The sequence below is a fragment of the Antechinus flavipes genome, chromosome 6, assembly GCF_016432865.1.
Source record: "Antechinus flavipes isolate AdamAnt ecotype Samford, QLD, Australia chromosome 6, AdamAnt_v2, whole genome shotgun sequence".
NCBI lineage: Eukaryota > Metazoa > Chordata > Mammalia > Dasyuromorphia > Dasyuridae > Antechinus > Antechinus flavipes.
The window spans coordinates 210,024,304-210,050,404 of record NC_067403.1 but is presented as its reverse complement, the minus strand read 5'-3'; the positions used below and the strand labels follow the sequence as shown (position 1 = coordinate 210,050,404).

At 34.3% G+C, this 26,101-nt stretch overlaps 1 protein-coding gene and 1 non-coding gene across 4 annotated transcripts in view; both read right to left on the bottom strand.

The window, feature by feature from the left end:
• Positions 1 to 26,101, bottom strand: part of IPO7 (importin 7) — a 49,938-nt gene that overhangs the window by 10,073 nt on the left and 13,764 nt on the right. For all 3 annotated transcript variants that reach the window (XR_007948545.1, XM_051967551.1, XM_051967550.1), the window contains exons 2-19: positions 18,009 to 18,090; positions 14,814 to 14,967; positions 13,722 to 13,880; positions 11,328 to 11,484; positions 11,029 to 11,118; positions 9,532 to 9,626; positions 9,332 to 9,416; positions 7,641 to 7,775; positions 5,943 to 6,042; positions 4,664 to 4,740; positions 4,329 to 4,445; positions 3,486 to 3,575; positions 2,891 to 3,056; positions 1,924 to 2,084; positions 1,254 to 1,382; positions 948 to 1,014; positions 719 to 844; positions 110 to 207 (exon numbers count right to left, since the gene is read on the bottom strand). Coding sequence is in view for 2 of the 3 variants with exons in the window: in XM_051967551.1 (XP_051823511.1) it covers positions 110 to 207; positions 719 to 844; positions 948 to 1,014; positions 1,254 to 1,382; positions 1,924 to 2,084; positions 2,891 to 3,056; positions 3,486 to 3,575; positions 4,329 to 4,445; positions 4,664 to 4,740; positions 5,943 to 6,042; positions 7,641 to 7,775; positions 9,332 to 9,416; positions 9,532 to 9,626; positions 11,029 to 11,118; positions 11,328 to 11,484; positions 13,722 to 13,880; positions 14,814 to 14,967; positions 18,009 to 18,090 (2,088 nt within the window). In the remaining variant the exon portion in view is untranslated. The remainder of the gene's footprint in view (positions 1 to 109; positions 208 to 718; positions 845 to 947; positions 1,015 to 1,253; positions 1,383 to 1,923; positions 2,085 to 2,890; positions 3,057 to 3,485; positions 3,576 to 4,328; positions 4,446 to 4,663; positions 4,741 to 5,942; positions 6,043 to 7,640; positions 7,776 to 9,331; positions 9,417 to 9,531; positions 9,627 to 11,028; positions 11,119 to 11,327; positions 11,485 to 13,721; positions 13,881 to 14,813; positions 14,968 to 18,008; positions 18,091 to 26,101) is intronic.
• LOC127542160 (small nucleolar RNA SNORA23) lies at positions 3,193 to 3,375 on the bottom strand. Its single transcript, XR_007948557.1, has one exon. It is a non-coding gene; the product is annotated as a small nucleolar RNA SNORA23 (small nucleolar RNA).

The window sequence follows — 26,101 nt, the reverse complement described above, 5'->3', positions numbered from 1 at the left end:
AAAACTCAAACTGGAAGCAGTCTCTATATATGTGCCACAAAATGTAGAATGTCGAATAGGGAGATGAATCAGGTGCACTGATTCTGTGGGAGCTGGTCTGGGTACTTACCTTTTTGCACATGCTGTATATCATTTCAAGATATTTGGTGTCTGACAAAAGCGTATCTGTGTCCACAGTTACATAATTATGAAGAAGAGGCATCATATCTATGTTAAATAAAAATCATCATAAATAAATACTGATTTACAAAACAATCCTGTGCACTATGTACTACTTGAACTCAGATTTACTGAATTCGTTCTCTTTAATCAACTATTCTCTACTACACTATACTCCCTAGAATCAAGGTATGCAAAGGCAAAGAAATTTATTTTCCTAGATTGCTAATTCTGAGTAGAAAGTATGTTTTTCCATCTAATTCTCTCTCTCTCTCTTTTTTGGGGGGCTGAGGCAATTGAAGTTATGTGACTTGCCCAGGATCACACAGGAAGGACATGTTAGGATGTTAGGTGTTGTCTGAGGCCAGATTTGAACTCAAGTCCTCCTGACTTCAGGGCTGCTTCTCTATACAACTACACCAACTTGCAGTCCTGTCCAGTTTTCTCTAAAAAATAAAATTTTATCTGTAGTCTAAAACAACTGGTATTATCAAAAACAAACCAAAACAAACAAAAAAAAACCCAAGAAAGCCAGAATATTTCAAAGTTGCCTTCTAACCTGTAAAGTAATCAAATCCATCCTGCTGAAAGACTTCAAATACAAGAGGCAAAAGCTGCCACATTTGTGGAGAGACTTGCTGACAGGTCAAACTGTGAGCTAAAGAAAAGATTTCCTCATAGAACTCTGAAACAAAATTAATTTTGAAGGAGTTATTCCTTGCCGACATAAAATTGGAATTATTTGACAGCAAATAACTTGTTCCATATAAAGGCATACATTCACATACCTAAAACATGCTGTTGCAAAACAGTACCAATGACCTGCAAACAGATGCCTTCTAGCTGTTGTGTTATCTGAAAGAGAAAGAGAAATAAAATTATAATATTAGAATCCATGGAATGATTTAAGTTTCTGCCTCCAATACACCTAGACTATCACAATTTTAAAACAAACACAGAATCAGAGATTTAAGGAGCCTGGCCCGAACTCAAATACACTAAAATAGCCAGAGAAGTCAAAAGAGCTGCCCATACTCTTCTCAGAATAAACCAAGAAAGAGTAGAGAAATACGCATGGGCAATAGTTTTCTCACCTCTTTATGATCTTCCACCACACTAAGAAGTGTATCAATTGTATTTAAGATTCCCATGGCTGTTACTGCTTTATCATCACTTCCTTCTTCATCTGGCCCAGTCTGGATTACCTGGTTAAATGTCATGGCCTGGAATAATAAAATATGTCTCATTAATTTAACCAACACAAAGCAAATACATGTCCATAATGATGTAATATCTTCAATAGTGGAAGGCTATTAAAACAAAATGCCTTTTTGAAATGAGCCTCAAATTCTCCAAGTAGAGGTAATTTTAAGATGCATAATTCATTTTAAAAGAAACATCTCTAAGTCAGTCATTAACTAAAATAGTACATAATCACTTCTAATCTAAGAAATAAGGTTTCCCCTCCTAATATCAAAAAACGCAGGTACTAGGCTTAAAATATTTGAAAGACTGAGTGAAAGCTCTTAGCATGTTGATGTTTTTGCCTTTAATTTAATTTTATGAAGTATAGGGTTACAAAATTATGATTTCCTGCATATAGTTCAAAAACCTACGATAGCAACTGTGACATTTCTGTGTAAATGCCCAAATTAGATGTAACCATCATGTAAATCAGAGAATTTTCACAAAGATTCCTAGGAAACAATGATCTGAGGTAGAACACAGTTTAACAGCAACAGTGTGCAAGAATGAAATACTTACCAAGTGTTGTGTCATTTCAACAGCAATAGGAGTAACCTCTTCACTGTATTCGCAAATCATTTTCTGAATCACATTGGTAAGATCATCATTTTCTGTTTCTCTTATGATATGAAGAAGAGCCTGCATGACAGGTCTAATGAATGGCGTAATATATTCCTTAGCTGCAAAACAAAAAAGAGCTCCCATTACACATATATTACTTCTTGATTTATCACAATGGCACTCAGAAAAGGCCTGTAGAGGTGAAGTATTTTAACCTCAACTTTAAAGAGGCATACTGAGAAGAGGCCACCCAACTCAAAATGGGGGAAACCGAAAATCAAACACTCCATCTTCTGACTCAAAAGAGTGTCAGTGGCTGTTACCTTCCCACTACTACACTCTGCCTTCAAATGGCTTTAAAGAGAAAATGATACCCCTGGTGATAAGAAAGCTGGGTTTCTATGTCCTATGTTTCTATGTTTCAGAGTCACAGCTTTAGGATGTACAAGAGGGAGGCATTAAAGACTTCCCATTTAAAATTCTATCTCTATATATAATTTCCTACACACACACACAAAATTATGGTAAGATTTATATAAAAATTGTGTATATTGTCCTCATTTTATTTATTTCACAAAGTATAGGTACAAGATAAATGGAAAGAACAACAAAAACCCTTCAAATAATGGTGTATAATTATAAACAAATTTTTCTCCTAAGAAAGAGATGAGAAAATGTAATCATCATTGACTGTCTTTCTGAGACTATCAGTTGTCAGTGAATGTATTGGTTAGTTTCACAGAATTTCAAAAGATTACAAGATTAGGCTACCATTCTGGGGAGAGGGAAGGATATAGTTGGAAAGAAAGGAGATATGTAAATCATAGTAATAAGTTCACATTTACAGGAATCAAAAAATAAGTTAATATAGAAATTCAACTTTGCAGACAGAGTTTTTCAACAAAATTACTTTCTAATATTTTACCTTTTTCCTGATTGCTAATCAGAACTTGAAGGGCAATAGCAGCTTCTACTTTCACAGGCATCTCTCTATCATCAATCAGACAGCGTCTTGTCAGTTCCAAGGCTGTCTGCAGGTTCTGGTCACTCTTAAACTTCACTTCACAGAAATAATGAAGCACCCAGCAAGCCTTTAAAAGATGTGGTTAACAAGTAAAAAGGCCTTATTTCAACCATATAGAATGAAGCTGTTTCTATAAATAAATTTAAAAAGATGAAAAAAAGAAGTCCTATCATAACCATGTATTATTTGTAGGTCAAAATTTTTAATGTCTGGGAGTTCGGAGGCTGACCAGTGGTAGGTTTGTCCAAAAAGACGTCACTAGGTCAGTACTATGATCCCAAGTTTCTCTCTGGCTGCAGGATTATGTGTGGGCAGCAGCATCTGAATGCAAAACACAAACAGACAATGCTACCAGACACAGATGGAAACTGTGCACACAAGGCTGCAGCCATTTAGGAAATCTATGTAGAACAGACCATCCAAAGGAACCATATACACATTATGAAGGCCCAAAAGTAAACATTTTGAGGAAAAACAAGCTTTAAAACATACTTACCCTTGCTCTCATGTAGCCTAGTTCACTGCTGAAAAGAGGGAACACATGGTTCTGCAACATGTACTCCATCTGATCTTTGTAGATCTTTTTCTGTTGAAATAAAAGAATCATTACTTCTTTCTGACCAAATTATTCTTTAATATACTTTAATTATTCTTTCAACAACACAACCTAAAGCAAAAATTAAAGTTGTGCTTTACAATGACAGAAAAAAGCCTGTACTACTCTCTTTGTAATCATCTATCAGGTTTGATGCTAAAATCTAACTCCCCATGGTTAATATATCACTTAGAAGTTTCCAGAACTGTTTGTATGTGACATATGTACAAAATTCACCCTAAGCTTATTAAAGGAAATCAGTTACAAAAAGGTGTTTTTCAAACCTTTGATTTCACCTGTGAAAAGAACTCTATGTATGCACTTACAGGAGGGAATCTGAAGGAACAGCTCTTAAACCACAAAGAGGACTGAGAATCTTAAATGTGTTTCCCAAATTAGGTTTCAATTTTTTTAAGGCCTATTTTAAATACACAAGAATTTAAAATTTAATGAATTCTTTTCTAAGGCAAACAATTCTTTTGTAATTCAAATATTCTCTCTGGAATTTCTTTCTGTTTTGTTAAGTTCACAGCTATTCCATGTTTCAATTAAAAGCAAGGCCTACCAGTCACAAAGGTCTGATTTTCCTCAAATGCCAATGGCATATGCATAAATCCATGATGCATCAATTAACAAAAACCAACTGGGTGTTCAGGATATCATTCAAATAACTAGACACAAAAAGAGCTGCAGTGTCCTCACATTGTCCTCCCTCCTTCCCTCCCCACCTCCCAGTCTCTATACCTTTAGCAGGATTTCAGCCAAAGAACCGATCATATGCAGAGCACCATCTTTTTTCCGAGGATCAGCATTTGGCTCTGTAAGAATCTGATAGCAAAATCCCATTGTCTTCTGTAAGACCTAGATTAAAGACAAAGGACAACATGCTGAGTACTCAAAAATAAGATTATTTTCTCCCAGAAATTAAAAAAAAAACAAACATTCATAATAGACATACAATGGGCAACAAAAAATATAAGGAAAAAAAATCATATGAAAATTATCAATTTGTTTCTTGTCTTAGGACATATTTTAGAGCAATCAATCAAGGCTGCACATGGGTGTGTTTTGTCTCTTACCTCTTTTCTCTTACTACAGGCTGTAAATAAGAGGGTCTGGGCAGCAGTAGTTGGAGAAATGAAGTCCTCAAACACATCTACAGGACAAATTGTACTGTAAGACTAAGAACATCTTAAATCATAACAATTCTCAGAATTTAACACAATTTATGAAATAGTTGAGTTCATAACCTACTTTTCCTAGTTTCTACACATAAAGTATAGAGATAGATGCTACAGATGTTCCCTCAAGGTCTTAAACTTCCAACTTCCTCAGGCCCATTCAGTCAAACCCACTGACTCTACTTCCTTTACTCTACTACCACTCACATGAACCAAAATGTTCAATTTCCCTAATTAGGTCATTCCCTTATCTGAGTATGATCTATGCTATTAATAATGCTATTAATGCTTGTTCTTCCAAAAAATATTTTTCACCCTCAACAAAACCTACTCAGACCACTTTGCCTGTTCTTACTTTACTCTCCAAATCAACCCAATAATGAAAGCTTCTCAATATTATACAACTCTATATTTGAGAGTACTCTCAAATTTCTTGCCCTTTTGTCTGGTTGTTCAACGTAAGTCCTGATGATTCTGACAACAGCCACCTTTACTCCTACCCACTGCTAAAGAACACAGATGGAAGCAATCTCACTGACTGGGTATTTTATTTTCCTCTAATTGATTCTGTATTTCACTCCCCACAGAGTCTATTACAGTTTTCTTTTCCCTCTCCAATCTTCCTGTAATTCCTCTTCCTTCCCCATCCTCCCCAACTACGGATTCTGACACTTAATTTCCATTCAAATTGAACTTTTTCTAGGGTATATTACCATCATACCCTAGGATTTTAAAAATTTATTTCTTTTTTTACCAGACTCTCATTGATCTGACAGCCCAGTTTTAGACTTTCTTCTGAATTCTTTCTCACATATCTGATGTGAGTGTCATTTCTGGACTACTTTAAAATGGAGACATTGAATTTTCTGTATAGTTCAATGGGAAGCCAACTACTTATGCTATATCATGTGCCAGAAAAGCAGTGTGAAGATAGCAGAACAGACCAAGTACAATGCTAATTTTACATGAGGAATATATATATATATTTAATACTTTGTAATGTTTTATGACTAATTTTGTATTCATGCTTTCATGTATTCAAAATAAAATATTGCAACAAGACTAGAGAAACAAACTGGCGGGGAAAAAAAAAGCACACTTAAAATATAACAACATGGCACTCTACTGACCAAAAGCTGGGATGCAATTTATGTTTTTTAAATGTCCAAGTCCTTACCAAACTTCATGCGTATATATTCATAAGGATCTTCTTGCCAGAGCTCCTCATCAGCATCTGTATAGCACATCAATGGAAAAATAACATCTTGGATAATGCCCTGAAATTTAAAAGTTAAAAGTGACCATTTTGGACTTGAAAGGCTACTATTCTTTAAACTCTCTATAATATATAAATCTTATTTAAAAAATTCATTTGTCTCAATGAGTTATCTGCCTAATGAGTTATTTAACCCGATCTTTTCTTCAACTTGTAATAAATTTATGAGGATTTGTAAGCACATATTAGATATTTCAACAACTAACTTAGTAGTACTTTACTATGTAATTTTAGGTCAAACTCATCAAATGTCAGAGTTCTATTGTAGAAAAACAAACTGATTATTTATAAAAAATATTGCCAATTACAATGAGAAATGAATCTGTTTTGCCTGCAAGTTGTTTCCTATCATTTTAATTAAATAACTGGTTAGCATCATAGATCTAAAGCTGTCAAAAACACTTTGGGGACCAGAGCCAGTATGTTTTTCACAATTCCAAGATGCCTGACTTTGAATGAGAAAAATGTATTCATAATATAAAGATTAAATCTCATGGTGAATGGGGCACTCTCAGAAAAACCCAGAAAGCCTTCCATGAACTCAAAGTAAGAGCAATGTTATGGGATGATCAGCTGGAAATGATGTTGCTATTCTCAGCAATACAATAATTCAAGGCTACTATGAAGGACTTATGATGAAAAATGCTATCCATAACCAAAGAAAGAACTGAATCTCAATACAGATTGAAACATACTTTTTTTCCTTGAGTTTTTTGGGGAGTGGATTTATGTTATCTTTTCACAAGACTTTTATGGAAATATTTTGCATAATTTCACATATGCCTTCTCAATGGGGAGGAAGAAAGGAGAGAATCTGGAACTCAAAGTTTAAAAAGCAAATGTAAAAAAAATAAGATAGCAGATTAATGTTTTAGTGAAGAGGGAATCCCAAAACTCTGAAAATCCTTAAAGGAAAAAACCTCCTTCCATTCTGACTCAGTGAGGGGACTCCACCCCAAGCATAAACAGTTACAATTTTGTTATCTGGTTGGTTGGCTCATTGAATCCAATTCAAATTCTAGCCCTAGCTAAAACCCAGGGAGGATCCAACCTGGGACTCCACCTACAAGCCCCCTTCAGCTTGTAGCCAAAACCCCCTATTATAAAAAAGCCAAACTAAAAGCTGCTCTTTGCAGAGGTTCCAAACAAGTCAACCCTATGCTTTGCACGCCAAGGGGCTCTGCCCACTAGAATACCATTTCCAGTGCTCTCTTCTCTTTACCCTTACCTATTTCCTTAACCAACCTTACTTCCAATCCCCCTAACAAATCTCTTTTATCAATGTAGGTTTTCGAGTCTGTAAATTCCTTTACAGAGAATCTTACTAGACTTCATTTAACTTCCTGACCACCAGTTACGCTAATTTCATTTGGGTACTCCAAATCTAAATCTCATCAATATGTTATCTATCTTCACCATATGAGGATGAGGTAAACTGAATCATAATATCCACTGAATAAATAAAAACCATACTCAGGTGATTGTAAAGTTTCTCTCTATTCTATTTCTACACACACACACACACACACACACACACACACACACACACACACACACACACACTTCTTTAACTGCCCATCTTTAAAAGAGAGTCTTTACTTGTATATGAGGTTTCAGGTTCTTCCATGTGACAGCATGGGACACTCCTTGATTGATATAGTTCAGTGTCTGCTGTAGAACTCGAGGAGCCATATATTGTTTTTCTTTGTATTGATACAGCACCTTTAACAATACCTATAGAATGCAAATTTAACAGCTCAATTGATATGAATAACAAGACAGAAATGATTATTTACCAATAAAAGTAACACACCAAAATACTAATATTTCTTGTATTATAAATCATGACACCTTTCAGAAGACATATTTTTGAATATGGCCAAAGGAATTAGTTTAACTTGATTATGCATATTTTCAGGAATGATTTTGTTTTTTCGTTTTCTCAATAGGAAGTGTAAAAGGGATAAGGAAAGAAAATAAATTTCTGTTAAAATTAAAAATAAAGTTATAGGAGGAAGAGTGAATTTAGTTGGTCCTTAAAGAACTAATTTTAAGTTAATTTATAAACTGGATCATCTTTATTTTAAAACAGCATTTATTAGGTCAGAGTCTACATGTATGAATAAATTTTAAATCTACTATAAAGTTTCAATTTTTTCACTACAATGTTAACAGAATGTGGTTTGCAAAAGGTAAATAGAAGGGGGCAGCTAGGTGGCAGTGGATAGAGCACCACTCCTGAAGTCAGGAGGACCTGAGTACAAATTTGATCTCAGACATTTAACTCTGCCTAGCTTGTGACCCTGGGCAAGTTACTTAACTTCAGTTGCCTGGGGTGGGGGAGTGAGGAGGGGGAGAAGGAAATAGAAAAAATATAGTCATTATATAAGTTAAAGAAAAGTAAAGTTAAGAACAGATTGTCAAGGTAATTAAGCAAAGAAAATAAGAAAACTAAGAGGAACATATTATAAATAAATCTTCCAAAATTGCTGAATTTCCTATTGTATTTCTAACTTTCATTTCCATACTATGAATAATCCCTTCACCTATGATACTCCTTCAAATCTTTACTGGATGATTTCCATGAACTGTTGTGGTCAAAAAATTTATGTTAAGAATTAATTAATTAATTATTCTGTGCCAGGCACTGTGCCAAACTCCTGGGATACAAAGAAAGACAAAGATAGTCCTTGCTCTCAAGGAGCACACACTATAATGGTAATGACAACATGCAAACAACTACGTACATGCAAACTACATAATAGGTAGATTGAAATAATCAACAGACTAAGGCACTGGGGGAAGTTTCTTTTAAAAAGTGGGGTTACTTCTAGCATTTCAAGACAAGACGAAGAAATGAAGAGAAAATTCTCTCCATGGGGAAAGCCAGTGAAAAACAAAACAGAATCAAGAACTGGATTGTCTCATGTGAGGAATAGTCACTGGATTGCAGGACATGATGGTAATTGAAATCAAGACTGGAAAGGCAGGAAGGGATAGGGTTGCAAAAGGTTCTGAATGCCAAAGAGAGTGTTTTGGATTTGATTCAATGTGATAAAGAGGGCCTGAATAGATTACTGCCATTGTCAGACGTGGTAGCTGATATTTCTGGTACTGAGTCTCCTCTTTATATTAGTTAACCTAATGTTTAGGCGAGAAACTAATTTCAGAGTCCAAACATAAAGCCTTCTCATGTCAGCAAATTATCACAAGAACTGAATTTCAGTCAAATCCAGAAATGCTATCAGGGAAGTATCACTCTGCTTATATCTAAGATAAGGGCTTTTTACCTGCTGGACACCAACTGCAAATGCTTTTAGGAATACTTCAGCAAATTCATTATACTCCTTGGAAACATTGCCAGGACTTCCATACCTAAAACAAAGTTAAGATTCTACAATAACATTTTGTTGTGCTTTAAAATAATTCCATCTTAAGGCGTTTTCGGGGAAACCATTTTTAATTACTAGTTACAAGGCAACAAACTTACCTTTCAAAAAGCCTTGCCAAGATATGTAAAGCCCATTTCTTGCATTTCCACCATGGTAATTCTGGCCGATCATCCTCTTCAACTTGAAGGGTTTCCTTGTGGAAGAGATTTTATTTAAAATTACATTAAGAAGAAGCTCTATTATGTTACGAGCATTACCTGGAGAAACCAAAATTATTTCCCAAAACATAAATCTTCCGTTAAAAAAAAAACCAAGCTACGAGTGATTAATAATACCTCACCTGTATTATGATGATGTACTATAAAACTTCTAGATAAGGTGGGATAAAGTGGCCACTTGAGGCCAAATTAGTCTTTAGACAAATCTAAGAAACACCATCCCAATTATTACTAATGAGAACTTTCAAATTTGAAATTCCACAAGGAACTCTGATTCAGCCAATAAATTATTTAAATAATATTTGGAATTCTTCCTTCATTTAAAATATCCAAAGTGCTATAGCATGCAAATATCAGAACCAAAAGAACAAAGCAGCAATAACTGTAGAACCATGCCAGCTAAAAATTTATTTTGGGCCCTTTCACTGAGAAACGTGGGGTGGCTAGGCAGGTTCAGAGTCAAAAAACTTGATCAAGTCCTGCTGACAACACATATGATTGAACACAATCTTCTTAGTGTCCCAGACTAATAAATGTCTCATTCTAAAAAACTCCATGTGGAGTTCTCTAGACTAATAAAAAGCCAAAGCCAAATTCTTCTCAAAAAAGCTCTCAATAAGTAGACTTTTTACTAATCCACCATGATATTCTTCAAGAACTAATTCTGGAAATAAGATCTGCAATCTGTATCGCAAGCTGAAGACCCCCATGACTGAAATTTGCTCATACAGGAAATAAGACCTGGGGCAAGTCAAGACTCAATTTAGAGACACTTATCCCTATGATTCAGGCAATAATTAGAGCTAGAAAGCTGAAGCACCTCTGGCTTCTCCTGACAGTGACAAAGTGACAAAGGTCTGACCTGTAATTTACCCCACTATGGAACACACCTCATCAGGCTCTCCTAAGACAGCTTCCCCCACATGTCACTTCGTAGCTGGTGACAAACTGATGAGGGGGAGGGATAAATAAAACTGTTATAGCAGTAATAGACCACAAAAACTCGAAACATAAAATCTTTAATCAAGATCAAGCCATCAATAGAAAGGGAACATTTTTCCACATTCTTTTCCCACATAAAAGACCATCCTTTCCAAATTATCTGAATCAGCTTCCTTTCCTATAATTGCCTTAAACTGGCTCCCCATCAACAAGGAAGGAAACTATTATCTCAGGATCAAACCAGCCCACAATGTAGCAGAAAGACACCATTGATATGGACATCACCTAACTTCAAATTTTCTAAAGCGCCTAGCCCCTTTGACACCATTCAAATGGAAGCATTTTTTTGGAAAAAGGCTGATGAAATGTTTAAGCCCCAACAAAAGCCCAAACTGACAGCTCCCCACCTTATTCACCCAGAGAGTTCATACTTACAGGTGGCACATCCCTGTTTACAACTGTCTTTAGAATTTCTATCCATTCAGTCAAATTCGCTTGATTTATCAGCTCCAATGGAAGAGTATACTTTAAAAGAAAAAAAAAAAAAAAACAACAACCTTCCTTAGACTGCACCAAAATGTTCAATTAGCATTCAAAATAATTTTTTCCCTGTATTTTCCACTTAAATCTCAATACCCATTGTCAAGAACAACCATTGTACTTGCTCCATTCAAAGATATATTTCTGATTTATTCTAAGTAAACAGTCATATCATAAAAGGACATCTAGAGTACCTGAACAAGGGCATAGAAGATCTTGAATATCTGTTTCTGAATGAGGACTGATTGATCAGACTGATCAGGAAGAAGCTGAATAAAACGATCCTTCAAAACTGGGAGGAAATGCTGCATTGCTGCTACCAATGGACTCCGTTCTTCTGGCTTCTTGTACCTTTGAGTTCAAATACAAAATATAAATATAAAAAGAATCCATAAAACAAATGCAACAAAGACAATTTCAATGTGATAAAGATATCTGACTTTTTCTTATTACCTCCTATAGAAAAAGCAAAGCAAAATGGACAAAAATAAACACTGGGCAGGACCAAATAGATTAAAAAACTTATTTTTACAATCGAGGTGACCAATAACCTAAAGCCATGACCAAAAGCAAAGGAGACTATTTTAATTATACAAACTGAATTACAGTCCCATTACATTCAGTAAAATTGCTCTTTGTGACAACATAATTCAGAAAAATACTTTGAAACCCCTTTTAGAAGACTTGGTCAATTCAGTAGCCACTTTCTGGATGAAACCCTATACTCACTCCCAAGCTGCTAAGACTGTTTCCTTTCAGTATTTTTTCTACCTATATTCACTTATATGTCTCCCCACAGAATGATTGATTTTTTTGTCTTTTAATCAAATTTTTTTTGTAATGTACACTTGCATACTAACGGTATGTAAAAAATCTAGTAAAAGATTAAGTTATACCACTCTTCAAACTAAGTAAAACTTGAAATTAAGGACTGAAATTTCCATTGAGCAACACAATACTCTGCCTTATAATTTGAAGCCATTTCTATTTCTGGGTGACAATACTTTTAATACCATAAGAATGCAAATTTTTGACTATTTAATTCTTAAATTTAACTTATTTTAATTCTTAAATTAAGTTACAGAGCTGACCATTCATTATATCTAGTCTAAGAAGATGTATTCTATGCTAATTAAGATGACTTGTATATACTTATGTTATTTAAATATAATTACCCTTTCTACTTAGGGACTTTTCCCTTTGAGGTTTTGACTGGGTAGGCTTAAGAAATTAAACAGGAACTTTTTTGCAAATTTTTCAGAAGCTGGAAGATACCTAAGGCCAGGAAAAGACACAGAGCTCACAACCAGATACTTAACCCAACTTTATTTATACTAAGGTACTATAAATACCCCATAAAAGAAAAAAAAAAAACCCACCAGGCTTTTTTCTAGTACAAAAGAAGAGCTGAAAGATTGTGAATTTTTTTGGATTGTGGGGATGCCATACTGCACCATTACCTTGGGAGATGGAGAAGGGGATAACCGTAATGGTCACATCTTAATAGTCTTAGTAAAATTTCAGTTTTCAAGATGCTATGCTGTCATTGCAGAAAACAAAATCATTTAAGTTTTATAAAGTTCTAAGTTTTATGAGAGCTCATTAATTTATGAAAATTATTTGGAGGCAATTCAGAGAATAGAGTACTAGTTCTGAAGTCACCAGCATCTTATTTCAAATCTGGCCTCAGATCCTTAACACTTCCTACCTGTGTGATTCTGGGCAAGTCACTTAACCCCAATTGCTTCACACCAACAAAGGAAGAAAAAGAAAAAATTGTTTGAACAAATTGACTCTCATGATGGAAATTAAACTGATTTCCATTTCCCTAATATAAATGCCTACTCTATATTGCTTACAATGGTCATTCCTATAGCCATCCAACCACAATTCCTCCATCCTGGTAGTATACATTGTTCTTATTCATTAAAACATCAAATCAAAGGTCTTCAGTCAACCAAGAATTCACTGAGCATCATCCTCACAAGCCATTTTTCTTTAGTCTTTCATCCAACACTAGCATATGTCTTCTTTCAACTTTTATCCCACTTAAGAGCTGAACTTTAAACCAAGAAGTGAAATATTTATTACAGACTTTCTATGTGCTAGACAGTGGAAACACAAAATCAAAAAGGAACATTCTATAGGAAGACATATTAATTGAATGTAGGCAGAAAAAAATATTGAGAGGGAACAGCCTTAGCAGCTTAGTTGCTACTGAGTTGACCAAATCAAGGATTCTAAGAAGAGATGCTGAGGGGGGAGGGCGCAGCAAGGCCAAGGTAGAGAAACAGCAGATATGGGAAAGTAACCTAGGAAAAGGAAACAAGATTATATCATAATTTAAAAGGCAGATTACAAGTAACACCAGCAATATGGTTCTAGGTTCAAGTTTAGTTATTAAGAAAGGAGTAAAAATCATGAGCTATGTATGAATCACAGGATTACAAGTGGAAAATACCAAATCACATTCAACAGTTAATTCAGCAATTCAAAAGTATGTTTCTTAATGTGTTATGTAAAGAAATGCTAGATATCAGATTTTCCCCAAGTATATACAAACCACAGCTTGTGAATGACATACGTACTCATAGTTTTTCACCAGCTGATAAAGGCAAAGAAGGATTCCAAGCCAGCAAGCACTGTTATCAGACTGGAGATAAAAACCAATCTTGTCCACAACTGCAGTCCAGCGACTTGGGTAATCATGTTTGATTATATGATGAATGCACGTAGTAAGCTGTACCCTGAAAGTCAAGATGCATAAATAGGTGAGAATGCTATGAAGACAATTATTATACATTTTATTAACCTGAATTATATGCAATTTCAATTCATGATTTAGTCTTGAAGGATGCATAAGTAACTAAATGTCACTAAAAGCTCCATTTACTTATATGTCAGTAGACAGAGCCGGAGCCAGTACAACCTTGGGACATCAAGCACTAGCTATTTGATTTAAAGTCTTTTCTATTCTTGCAATCTTTTTCCTCACCTATGAAACAATCCTCCCTGTTTCATACAAGTATAGGAAAGAGACAAGTAGAATATGATTAACAACAAAGTAAGGAGCTGCATTAGGATCCTTAAATGGAATGTACAAAGAAAAAAAACAATCATTATAATAATGCAAGGTGTTATAATTATCTAACAGGTTTCCTCGTTGTGCTTAAGTCTTAGTGTCTGAAAAGGATCATTCCAGGATAATACAGACTTCCCCTGTACTTTTATAATAAAGGAAGTTGCCACTACAATTAAATGACAGAAGAATGTCTGGTTTGACCTTACCTATATTACAAAGTTTTGAAGGTTTTTAATTCTGAAAAATGCAGTGAAGAGAAAATTGCTAAATTTTAAAATAATTTCTTAGAATGATGCCACCCTCCAAAAAGAATGATCCTCCCCAAACACACTGTCTGCCAAACATTATAGATCTTAAAAAAGACCATCCACAATATAAATCATAGAATTGTTTAGTAAAAATGACTCAACACATGTATTTGTGACAAGTACAAGAACTTTTTAGATTATAACCATAAATTACACATACTACATTGTTTTCTTTGGTCTCTGCTACTTAAATTTCAAAACAAATGAGTTAATGAATTGGGCTTTTTTTTTTTAAAAGACAAAGAACAAATATGCTATTATTGTACCGATGAATAACATTTTAAAAATACCTGATAAGTTCAGGAGAGTGAATAATAGCTTCAACAATATTTTCACGGATACAATGTCGATCTTCCTCAGGAATTGTATAAGGAGGTATTTCCCCTGGTGTGGTGTCCCTATCAGGCCAATACTGAGTTATCATATTTTTCAAATAGATAACACCTGAAAGATATTGGGACAGTTGGACAAAAAATAGTTATGTGCCACAGATAGCCTCGTTTGGGGTTTAAAGTTTATATATCACTGAAGAAAATACTTACATTAAAGAAATACTTTCAGAGTATCTCTGATTTTTCTAAGAACAAAATAGACTGAGTGCAATTTAGTAAGTACAGACTAAATAAAATGCTATGATGCACAATTCCTTTTTTTATGCATTAAAATTTGTTTTTTAAATAATAATAGGGAAAAAAGATAAAAATAATAATAATACGGGCAGCTAAATGGCATAGGTCTAGAGCACCTGCCCTGAAGTCAGAAGTTCAAATTTGGTCTCAGACACATCCTGGCTATGTGACCCTAGGCAAGTCACTTAACCTGTGATGGCCTCAGGGGAAAAAAAAATAGCTTTTTTATTTTTCAACATTTGTGGAAAATAGTTTTCAACATTCACCTTTGCAAAACCTAGTGTTCCAAATTGTTCTATCTTCCTTTCCCTCTTCCCCTAATAGCAAGTAATCCAACATAGGTTAAACATGTGCAATTTTCACATTTATCATGATGCATAATTCTTAAAGGGATTTAATTTCAAGGTACTAGATTTGAAAAAAAAATTATTTCTCCTTGCCTAGGGCAAATAGCAATTTGCAATACTGCTCTAAATTATTTATAATTTGTTAAATAAGGTCTTCTTCTATGCTTTCAACACTGTACCAAATTTAGAAATGACTTGTATGCCACATAGTTTGATAATCAACAATATTTCCCTCAATGTGAACCACAACATAGCATTTGCACTCTTTCTGTTATTTGATTGCTTTGTTTTTCTTTCCAGGTTATTTATGCCTTCTTTCTAAATCTTATTTTTCTTGTACAACAAGATAATTATATAAATATGTGTGTGTGTGTGTGTGTGTGTGTGTGTGTGTGTGTGTGTGTGTGTATTGTATTTAACATATACTCTTAACATATATTTAACTTGCATGGGATTGCCTGCCATTTAGGGGAGGAGTAAAGGGAAGGAGGGGAAAAATTGGAATAGAAGTTTTTGCAAAGGTCAAGGTTGTAAAATTACCCATAAACATATATAGACACTTGCAATAAAAAATTTTAAATACAAAAGTTCATTCAAACTATTAAGAAAATAGTTTATACCATAATGCCGTAATGCCATAATTACCCCAAGTGCAATTTTGGTTCAAAATGTCACTTAGAATAACAATAGATTCAAGGGTAATTTTTACTACATCCAATAGTCAGCACTCAGAATGCTGAGACTGCCTATCTGCTAGAAGCAGAACATATAGATTTATGGGTGAGCTTTACACATGTATAAATGCAAGTTATCCTGGAAATTGAATGGATGCCCATCAATTGGAGAATGGCTGGGTAAATTGTGGTTTATGAATGTTATGGAATATTATTGTTCTGTAAGAAATGACCAGCAGGATGAATACAGAGAGTCCTGGAGAGACTTATATGAACTGATGCTAAGTGAAATGAGCAGAACCAGGAGATCATTATATACCTCAACAACAATATTGTATGAGGATGTATTCTTATGGAAGTGGATTTCTTTGACAAAGAGACCTAACTGAGTTTCAATTGATAAATGATGGACAGAAGCAGCTACACCAAAGAAAGAACACTGGGAAACGAATGTGAACTATCTGCATTTTTGTTTTTCTTCACGGGTTATTTTTACCTTCTGAATCCAATTCTCCCTGTGCAACAAGAGAACTGTTTGGCTCTGCAAACATATATTGTATCTAGGATATACTGCAACATATCTAACATATATAGGACTGCTTGCACATCTAGGGGAGGGGGCGGAGGGAGGGAGGGGAAAAATCGAAATAGAAGCGAGTGCAAGGGATAATGTTGTAAAAAAATTACCCTGGCATAGATTCTGTCAATATAAAGTTATTATAAAATTAAATTAAATTTTAAAAAATGCAAGTTATCCTAAATGAATCAGATACTGATTACTGAAAAGCACTGGTTCTGTGATTTGTAATTTATTAGTGTGTTTATAAAGGGGCTGACCTATTTCAAAATAAAGCTCAACTATTTTCTGACTAATATGTGATACAATTGGAGCTAATTATTGTCATTTTTCCTTCTGCCTGCAACTCAAATACTTTGCACTTGTTTTGGGGGAAACAATTGGGGTTAACTGACTTGCTTAGGGTCACACAGCTATTAACTGTTAAATGTCTGAGTCAGGATTTGAACTCAAGTCCAAGGCCAGTTCTCTATCTACTGAGCTGTCCCTACATTTTAATAAATCATCAAAAAGAACAGACAGTGTTCTGGTATTCTTCATCAAAGACTAATTTTCTTAACATAACTAAACTGAAATTTGCTGAAAGTATAATCTCAAGTCATCTTGAGCCAAAGAGATTCCAACTTTCATCATAAATTATGACCTACATTCCACTGCTTAGAATTTGAAATGACTTTTATTACTCATCCAAAACAATAAACAAAGTGACAAAGTCCACAGACATCACCAAAAATCAGCTGAGAATGCTAAGTGTCAATTCTTTGTAAGAAAATGTACAGAAGCAAATTCATTTTTCCCATTCTAAAATGTTCTGATCTGTAAAATAAGGTTTAGAATAAAAATTGATAAAATGCATAGTTAGTTTCACAAACAAGTTGTCCTTAAATCTTGAATTTTCAAATTAACCATTTCATAGATTTGCAAAAAAAAAAAAAAAAAAAAAAAAAAAAACCACAAAAAAATACATAAAGGAAGATTCCTTGGACACATCTTTCTAAGCTTTATTAACACTCACAAGCTCACATTTACTAAGGAGAAATGTTTTATGTTTCTGGCATAAACTGAGGCATTTAAGCTGAAGTGACGTTCTTCCAACTGGGCCCCTAATAACATAGGCATTCATGACCTAGGATGCTGGCCCTTAGCCCAGTGGGCAGAAAAACCACTAAACTGACATGTCATTGGGTAAGTCAGTTCAATTGTGAACATTTAAAATAACATTTGCACATTCAAAAGAAAAATATCTCTGCAAACTTGCCTGCCTGTCTCACTGGTAAATCCAGCTGCTCGGACATGGTGATTTGTAGCAGAGTTGAAACAAAGTTCACGGACTTGTGGGCCTGCAAAGCAAATGAGATGACTTTTAAAAGCTTCTACAACTGAATAAGAACTACCTATGGTAGTTCAAACAAACAAATGTTAAGGAATCCCAATAAGTACTTCTTAACTTCCAATAATCTGTACCACTAACCCCACCCAACCCCTACTTTTCCACATTGCAGAAGCAGGAACTTCCAGTATCACCTTACTATACCCAAATGGGTCTCCTGTGCTCAGTGGCTCCTTCCACACTACTCTCACCATCCAAAACAGATCTCACTACTCTGCCTGCTTGTTTCAAGGCCTAAATTTAAAGTAGAAACTCCTTAGAATCCTCCGTAATGAACCTACACAGGTGTGAGCTCTTCAATTCTCTGAAAAATTAGTTCCTTTGACATTTATTTACTACTTACATGTATACAGTTTTAAGTTTCTAAACAGGATTGCGAAACGTAACTGCCCACATGCCATTTTACATTATTTAATATACAGTTTAAACATAGTTTAAAAAAACATGAAGTTGTACTTCATAAACGTAGTTACACAAGCAATCATCCTCTAGATATTAAATTCTGACACATTTGATAGCCATTAAAAAGAACATGAAAAATATGAGAAATGATCTGAAAGTTATACACCCTTTGATTAGAACATCACTAGGCAAAAAGCCCAAGTGGATGGAAAGAATGAGTATGTATGTAATTAATACATATGCTAACACTTTTTAAGTGACAAAAAGAAGGGAAACAAAGTAGATACCCTTCACTTGAGGAAGAGTGAAACAAACTGGAACATGAAGGTGACAAAACATGACACTGCTATAAAAAAAACAGTATACCCAACAGAGAGATGCATAGAAAGACAAACTGATAAGCAGAGCAAGGAAAAATGCATGTAATCAATGTAAATATAAAGTACAAAAAACAAAAACCCAAGGCTGAAATGAAATCACAATCACTCCTTTCTCTGTAAGGTGTCAAGATTACCAAGTAGAAAAGAATCATTAAATTTGATTTTCCTGAACTCATTTTTCTTCATCTTTTGTTATATGGATGGTTCTTTAGGAAGAAAAAGGAAATTGGGAAATGAAGGTAATGTAAAATACTACCAATACTAGCTAAAATCTAAATAGCTCTTAAGATTTGAAAAGTCCTGTACTTAGTGCTTTTACAAGTATTACTTCATGATGAGGGGAATAATTTTAGAAAACCAGGGCAAAGTTATATGAACTGATACAAAGAGAAGTAAACAGAATCAAGAGAACACTGTATAAATGGGTACTGGCAATACTGTAGAATGATCAACTATTAAAGATGTTACTTTGATCAAGAAAATGATAATTCTAAGGGACTCATGATGAAAAAGGCTATCTACTTCCAGAGAGAACTGATAGCAAATTGAAAATGCTTGAAAAGTTGTTGGGGTTTTTTTTTAACATGACTGATCCAGGCCAGCTTTTTCCATGCTTTCAATCAATAAACAGTTAATCAAGCATTTTCCCCATTTAGTAGTTTTTATTTTTCCCAAGTTCATATAAACATACATTTGAATTATAAATTTTTTCTTCCTTTTTCCCTTCCCTCTCCCATCCCCCAAACAGCAATCTGATATAGATATACACATGAAATCATTTAAAACATTTCCATTAGTCATATTGCAAAAGAAAAATCAGAACAAAAGGGAAAAAACCCAAAGAAAAAGCAAACAAAAAAGGTGAAAATAATATGTTTTGACCAAAATTCAGTCTCCATAATTCTCTTTTTTTCAGATGCAGATGGCATTTTTCATCTCTAGTCTATTTAGAATTATCACTACATTATAGAGAAGAGCTAACATTTATCTTGGTTATCACATAATCTTGCTGTTATTTTGCATAGTGCTCTGGTTCTGGCTCTCTTCACTCAGCATCAGTTCATATAAGTCTCTTCAGGCTTCTCTTAAATCATCCTCCTGAACATTTTCTGATAGAACAATAATATTCCATAACATTCATATACCATAACTTATTCAATCATTCTTCAACTGATGAGCATCCACTTACTTTCCAATTGTTTGCCTCTACAAGAAGAGCTATCAAACATTTTTTTTACATATGGGTCCTTTTCCTTCTTTTATGACCTCTTTGGAATACACACCCAACATCTTTGCCAATCTGAGAGGTGTAAGGTGGTACATCAGAGTTGTCTTAATTTGCATTTCTCTAATGACTAGTAATTTGGAGCAATTTTTTCATATGACTATAAATGATCTATAAAACATTTCAAAATTGTCCGTATCTTCTTGTGTATGAAAAAATAATGTACATGTGTATCCAGAAAGAAAATAAAAAAAGGGAGAAAAAGTTGGGTATCACCACTGAGCCACTGGTGTCGTCCAAACAACTGAGTATATATGAAGCAACCACTCTAAGATTCCTAAAAAGTTAATATGATCATTCTTTCAATTGCTTAGTTATAATGTGCAATCACTTACAAAATCATCTTTGTATATAATGGATAAACCTCAGAAGTCAAGAAGATCCAAATTTGAAAAACTTGCTTCAGACTCTTACTCATTACGTGACACTGGAAAGATCACTTTCCTCCTTTGTAAAATGGGGATAAATATTAGTACCTACCTCCTAAGATAGTTATTAAGATCAAATGAGATAATATTTGTAATGTCCTTTACAAGCTATGAAGTACTTTGTGAACCTTAATTATTATTAAAAGAAATAACTCAGTCAGGAAAAAAAAAATTGTCCATATCTTTTGACCATTTGACTCAAATTGCTATATTGTATTTGAAACTACATTTGAATTCAGTTCTTCAGGCCAGGCACTCTATCCACTGCATGAACTACCTGCATCAACAATATATATCAAGAATTTTGGGTACAAATTATGTTGTATTGATTTCTTGGTAGTGGTGATAGTGACTGTGATCTCATTGGTATAAGTAACTAGATGAGTAGCCTTCCTCTACCAAAGCAAGTTACTAGGCAAAAGGCTAGGTGGATAGAAAGAATGAGTATATATATGTAACTAATACATATGCTAACTATTTTTAGTGACAAAAGGACTGGAAACAAAGTAGTTTCTCTGCAATTTATAGTCTTAAGGGAGACCCAATCAATGTTGGTCCATTTTCTCCCCAACAACTAAGATGCCACTTCTATTTTGTTGATAGAACTACATTCTTCAAATATATGGAAGAAATCATAATGAAATAACCACCACAAATATGAACTGAAGGAGCTTATACTCTAAATAATACCAGGATCTTTATCTACCTAAGCAAAAAGAATTTATGATCCATCTAGACAGTAAAATATGTAAAACAGGAGTGCTGAGCTTCGGAAGCCCCAGGTTTTCAGGGGCGCCTCACCTCAAAAAATTATCAGTACCTTTTCCTCCTGAGGAAGTCCAGAGGATCTATTTGAGGAAAGGAGTCCAGGGAAACCATCTTTCTCTCCCCTGTCACAGGTTTGCTTCTGACTTGGAGACAATTGTCTCCATGAAGGTATCCTCCAACTCTATCTCTCCTCCTTTCTACTTTTCAGCTCCCATGGGAGTTGTTTGCCTCTGTTAGAATATTAGTTCTTTGAGAAAAGGGATCTTTTTTTTTTTTTTTAGCCAGCCACAAGCAACAAATATGAGAGTCTCTTCTCTCAAGGAATTCATATTCTAATTGGGGAGACAGTACAAATATATGTGAAAATTACAGCTACAAGTCAAGATGGAGAAGTCTTATGGTTCTTAGGGGTACCTTGAGCTTATCCAGTGTGTAGCTGGTGGGGATGGCTTAAAGGCTGAGCTGGAAGCATAGATGTTTATTGATTTTCCTTGCCTTTCCTTGCCTTCATTTTCCTCCTTTATAAAACCAGTATATTTACCAGCTACTGCTGATACCTGAAAATGCTGCAACATTCTATATAAATCAAAAAGATTTGTAAAAATAAGCATTCCCCACACACATCCTCCTTTTCCCCCATATTCCAACAGTAATGAAAGGCGTAACAGATTAAGAAAAGAACATAAGACTTAAGACCAGAAAAGCACTTATTAAGTGCCAGTCACTTAATAAATGACTATTGATTGACTTAAGTGAGTCCTGGCTCTGAAACTAACTTTATAATTACAAGAAAATAAAATTCAAATACACTGCTGCTGGAGACATGAACTGGTTCAAATCTTCTGGAAAGTAGTCCGAACTACCAACAAAGTGTGAGAGTGAGCACACAGAGCTATAAAGCATAAGAGGTCAAAGACATAGAAAAGGGGCTTATGTAAGTACTTATTTATAAAAAAAATTGGCAAAAAGGTCAGGTGCCCATCAATTAGGGAGTGAATAAACAACTTATAAAATACAAATCAATACATAGAGAATTGACTTAAATTTATATGAATACAAGCCTTTCTCCAAATGATAAATGGTCAAATATAAACAATTTTCAGATGGAGAAATTAAACCACTATTGACCAGAGAAATGTAAATTAAGACAATTCTTAGTACCACTACACACCTCTCAGATTGGCTAAGATGACATGAAAAGATACTGCTGTAAGGGAGATGTGGGGAAACTGGGACATTAATACATTCTTGTTGGAGCTGTAGACTAATACAACCATTCTGGACAGCAGCAACCAGGCCAATTCCAAATAAACTTGTGATGGAGAGCCATCTGCATCAAGAAAGAGGGTTTTGGAGACTGGATGTGGATTGCAACAGTATTATTATTATTATTATTAAAATTATTAAATTATTATCAATTATCAAAATTACGGAACAGCTAAGTAGTACAGCTATCAGAGTATCAGTCCTGAAATCAAAGTGATCTGAAATCAAATCTGCTATCAGACACTTAACAAGATTTTTTAAAAAACAAGTATTGAGTCTCAGAAGTTAAATCACTGTGCTCATTACTCGATAAGTGAGAGCTAGGCAGCCCTGAATTCAAATTATTTAATTTAAGAAAAAAATTCCTTTGTTTTTCTCCTTATACCGAATTATTTTAAATACACACAAGGATGAGGTAAGATACTTGCTCAATCCTCCTGTACCACTAGGATTATTAAGAGTAGGGCTCACTAGAAAAATAAATGATTAAGTGCCTTTAAAAAAATGAATAGAATTTTAAAAATTTATGCATGAACATGTCCAAAAAGTTTCTACATTTGACCTACATATTATAAACTTACATTGTATCTTACACAATCCACTATACAAATTTAGACAAAAGGCTTCTGGCAACCTAAAAATTTATCTTTCAAACTTGTTCTGACCCTTGAAATCTTTATAAAAGAAAGCAATTAGAAAGATGACTTAAAATGTAAATACTGTGGGTAAATAGGTGCCTAAGCAATTCATATAAAATGGACAGATTCTTTCCTAAATAATGTTTTGAAGTAAGATTGATAACACTAACTTTTAAAGTTGCCTTAGAATTCAATCCCATTGAAATGAATATGGACCACGACATAGCATTTCCACTTTTATCTGTTATTATTTGCTTGTATTTTTACCATATTTCTAAATCCGATTTTTCTCGTGCAGGTGAAAAATTACCCATGCGTGTTTTGTAAATAAAAAGCTACTTTTAAAAATTAAATCCCATTACATCCAAAAAGAATTCATTTTCTTTTTTAAAAAGATAAATCATTAAGTTGAATCCTAATTGTTGATTCCAATGAATCAAATGTGCACACCAGTCTTGTGCCTCACTGTGGAATGTCATAAATTTGGATAATAAAATGACAAATACCAACGAAAAACTAAGAAAATGTCAAAAATTTTGCATACAGACTACTTTAAACAAAAGCATTTTAGTTAACTATTCTATGATTACTGTGGCTTTTTTGAAAATACCAATTACCTAGAGTTTTTTCAACACCAAACTGGGACAAATTAAAGCTCACTGGCAAATGCCAGTTTCCCTTAAGATTGGACTCTTGGTTTGGGGATGATTCTGTATTCAAGTTACAGTCTTAGTTGGCATAGTTCTTATTTGGATCTGTCTGAACTGAATACTATTTTTAGAAAATAAGAGACAGGAAATTGTTGGTCTTTCTATAGCCTACTGATAAATTTCAATCTATATATAAAGGTAATTGAAGCATCCATATATCCAATGGAACTGCCAATTTAAAAATAAAAAACATTTTAATAAATGTTTTCAGAGAGCTCTGTGTTTATGAATAATCCACATAAATATAATTTTTAGATATTTAGAGGAATGAAATCAAATGAAATGAAAATTGTTAATGGTTCATTCCCTAAAGTTCAGTGAGAGCATTAAAATAATCTGGCAAACTTTTCTTGTTTAATTTCCCTATTAAAATCTCATTATAGATTATCAATATCAAGATCCCTTTGAGGAAAATGTGAAAACAGGGAAGTAAATAAAACTTGTCTAGACAACTCATTCAATCCAATAACGGTATTGGTCTTATTAACATCTAAATCATCAGTCATACCGAGTTCTCTTTAAGGTCACTATTTTAACCATTCAAACAAAAATAAGCCCATGTGTCATATTAAAAAATAAATAAACAGCAATGATTATAGATTAATAAACTCAACTTCCTTTATTAGGCAAATTTTTGGATGTTCTTTTAAATAGCACATTTCACATGGGTATGGTCAGTATCCTCAAGAAGTCATTCAGATAAAGGCCTCATTTCCAAAATATATAGAGAACTGACTCAAATTTATAAGAAATCAAGCCATTCTCCAATTGATAAATGGTCAAAGGATATGAACAGACAATTTTCAGATGATGAAATTGAAACTATTACCACTCATATGAAAGAGTGTTCCAAATCACTATTGATCAGAGAAATGCAAATTAAGACAACTCTGAGTTACCACTACACACCTGTCAGATTGGCTAAGATGACAGGAAAAAATAATGATGAATGTTGGAGGGGATGCGGGAAAACTGGGACACTGATGCCTTGTTGGTGGAACTGTGAACAAATCCAACCATTCTGGAGAGCAATCTGGAATTATGCCCAAAATTTACCAAACTCTGCATACCCTTTGATCCAGCAGTGTTTCTATTGGGCTTATATCCCAAAGAAATACTAAAGAAGGGAAAGGGACCTGTATGTGCTAAAATGTTTGTGGCAGCCCTATTTGTAGTGGCTAGAAACTGGAAAATGAATGGATATTCATCAATTGGAGAATGGTTGGGTAAATTGTGGTATAAGAATGTTATGGAATTTTATTGTTCTGTAAGTAATGACCAGCAGGATGAATACAGAGAGGACTGGAGAGACTTACATGAACTGATGCTAAGTGAAATGAGCAGAACCAGGAGATCACTTTACACTTCGACAATGATATTGTATGAGGATGTATTCTGATGGAAGTGGATTTCTTTGACAAAGATTCAATTTCAACTGATAAATGATAGACAGAAGCAGCTACACCCAAAGAAAGAACACTGGGAAACGAATGTGAACTATTTGCATTTTTGTTTTTCTTTCCGAGTTGTTTTTACCTTCTGAATCCAATTCTCCCTGTGCAACAGGAGAACTGTTCGGTTCTGCAAACATATATTGTATCTAGGATATACTGCAACCTATTTAACATATATAGGACTGCTTGCTTGCCATCTAGGGGAGGGTATATATATATATATATATATATATATATAAAGAAGTCATTTAGAGCTAGACATCATGGTAGCTGATAAGGATGGTCATAATGGCTGACTACCATAGCAACTAGCTGGTCTAAGTCTAGATTCAGTTGGTTTTTTGTTTGTTTTGCTAAGGCAATTGGGGTTAAATGACTAGCCCAGGGTCACACAGCTAGGAAGTGTTAAGTGTCTGAGGTCAGATTTAAACTCAGGTCCTCCTGACTTTAGGGTTGGGGCTCAATCCACTGCAATGCCTAGCTGCTGCCCCCAGTCAGTTTGTCCCACTAAACATAGTACTGAATAAAGGCCAAAGCCCTGTTCTGCTCCCACTTCAAACTGGTTCCCACTTCAAACTGATCAGAGAGGAAAGCAAAGGTAACATATACTTTAGCAAGGTACTTTAAAGA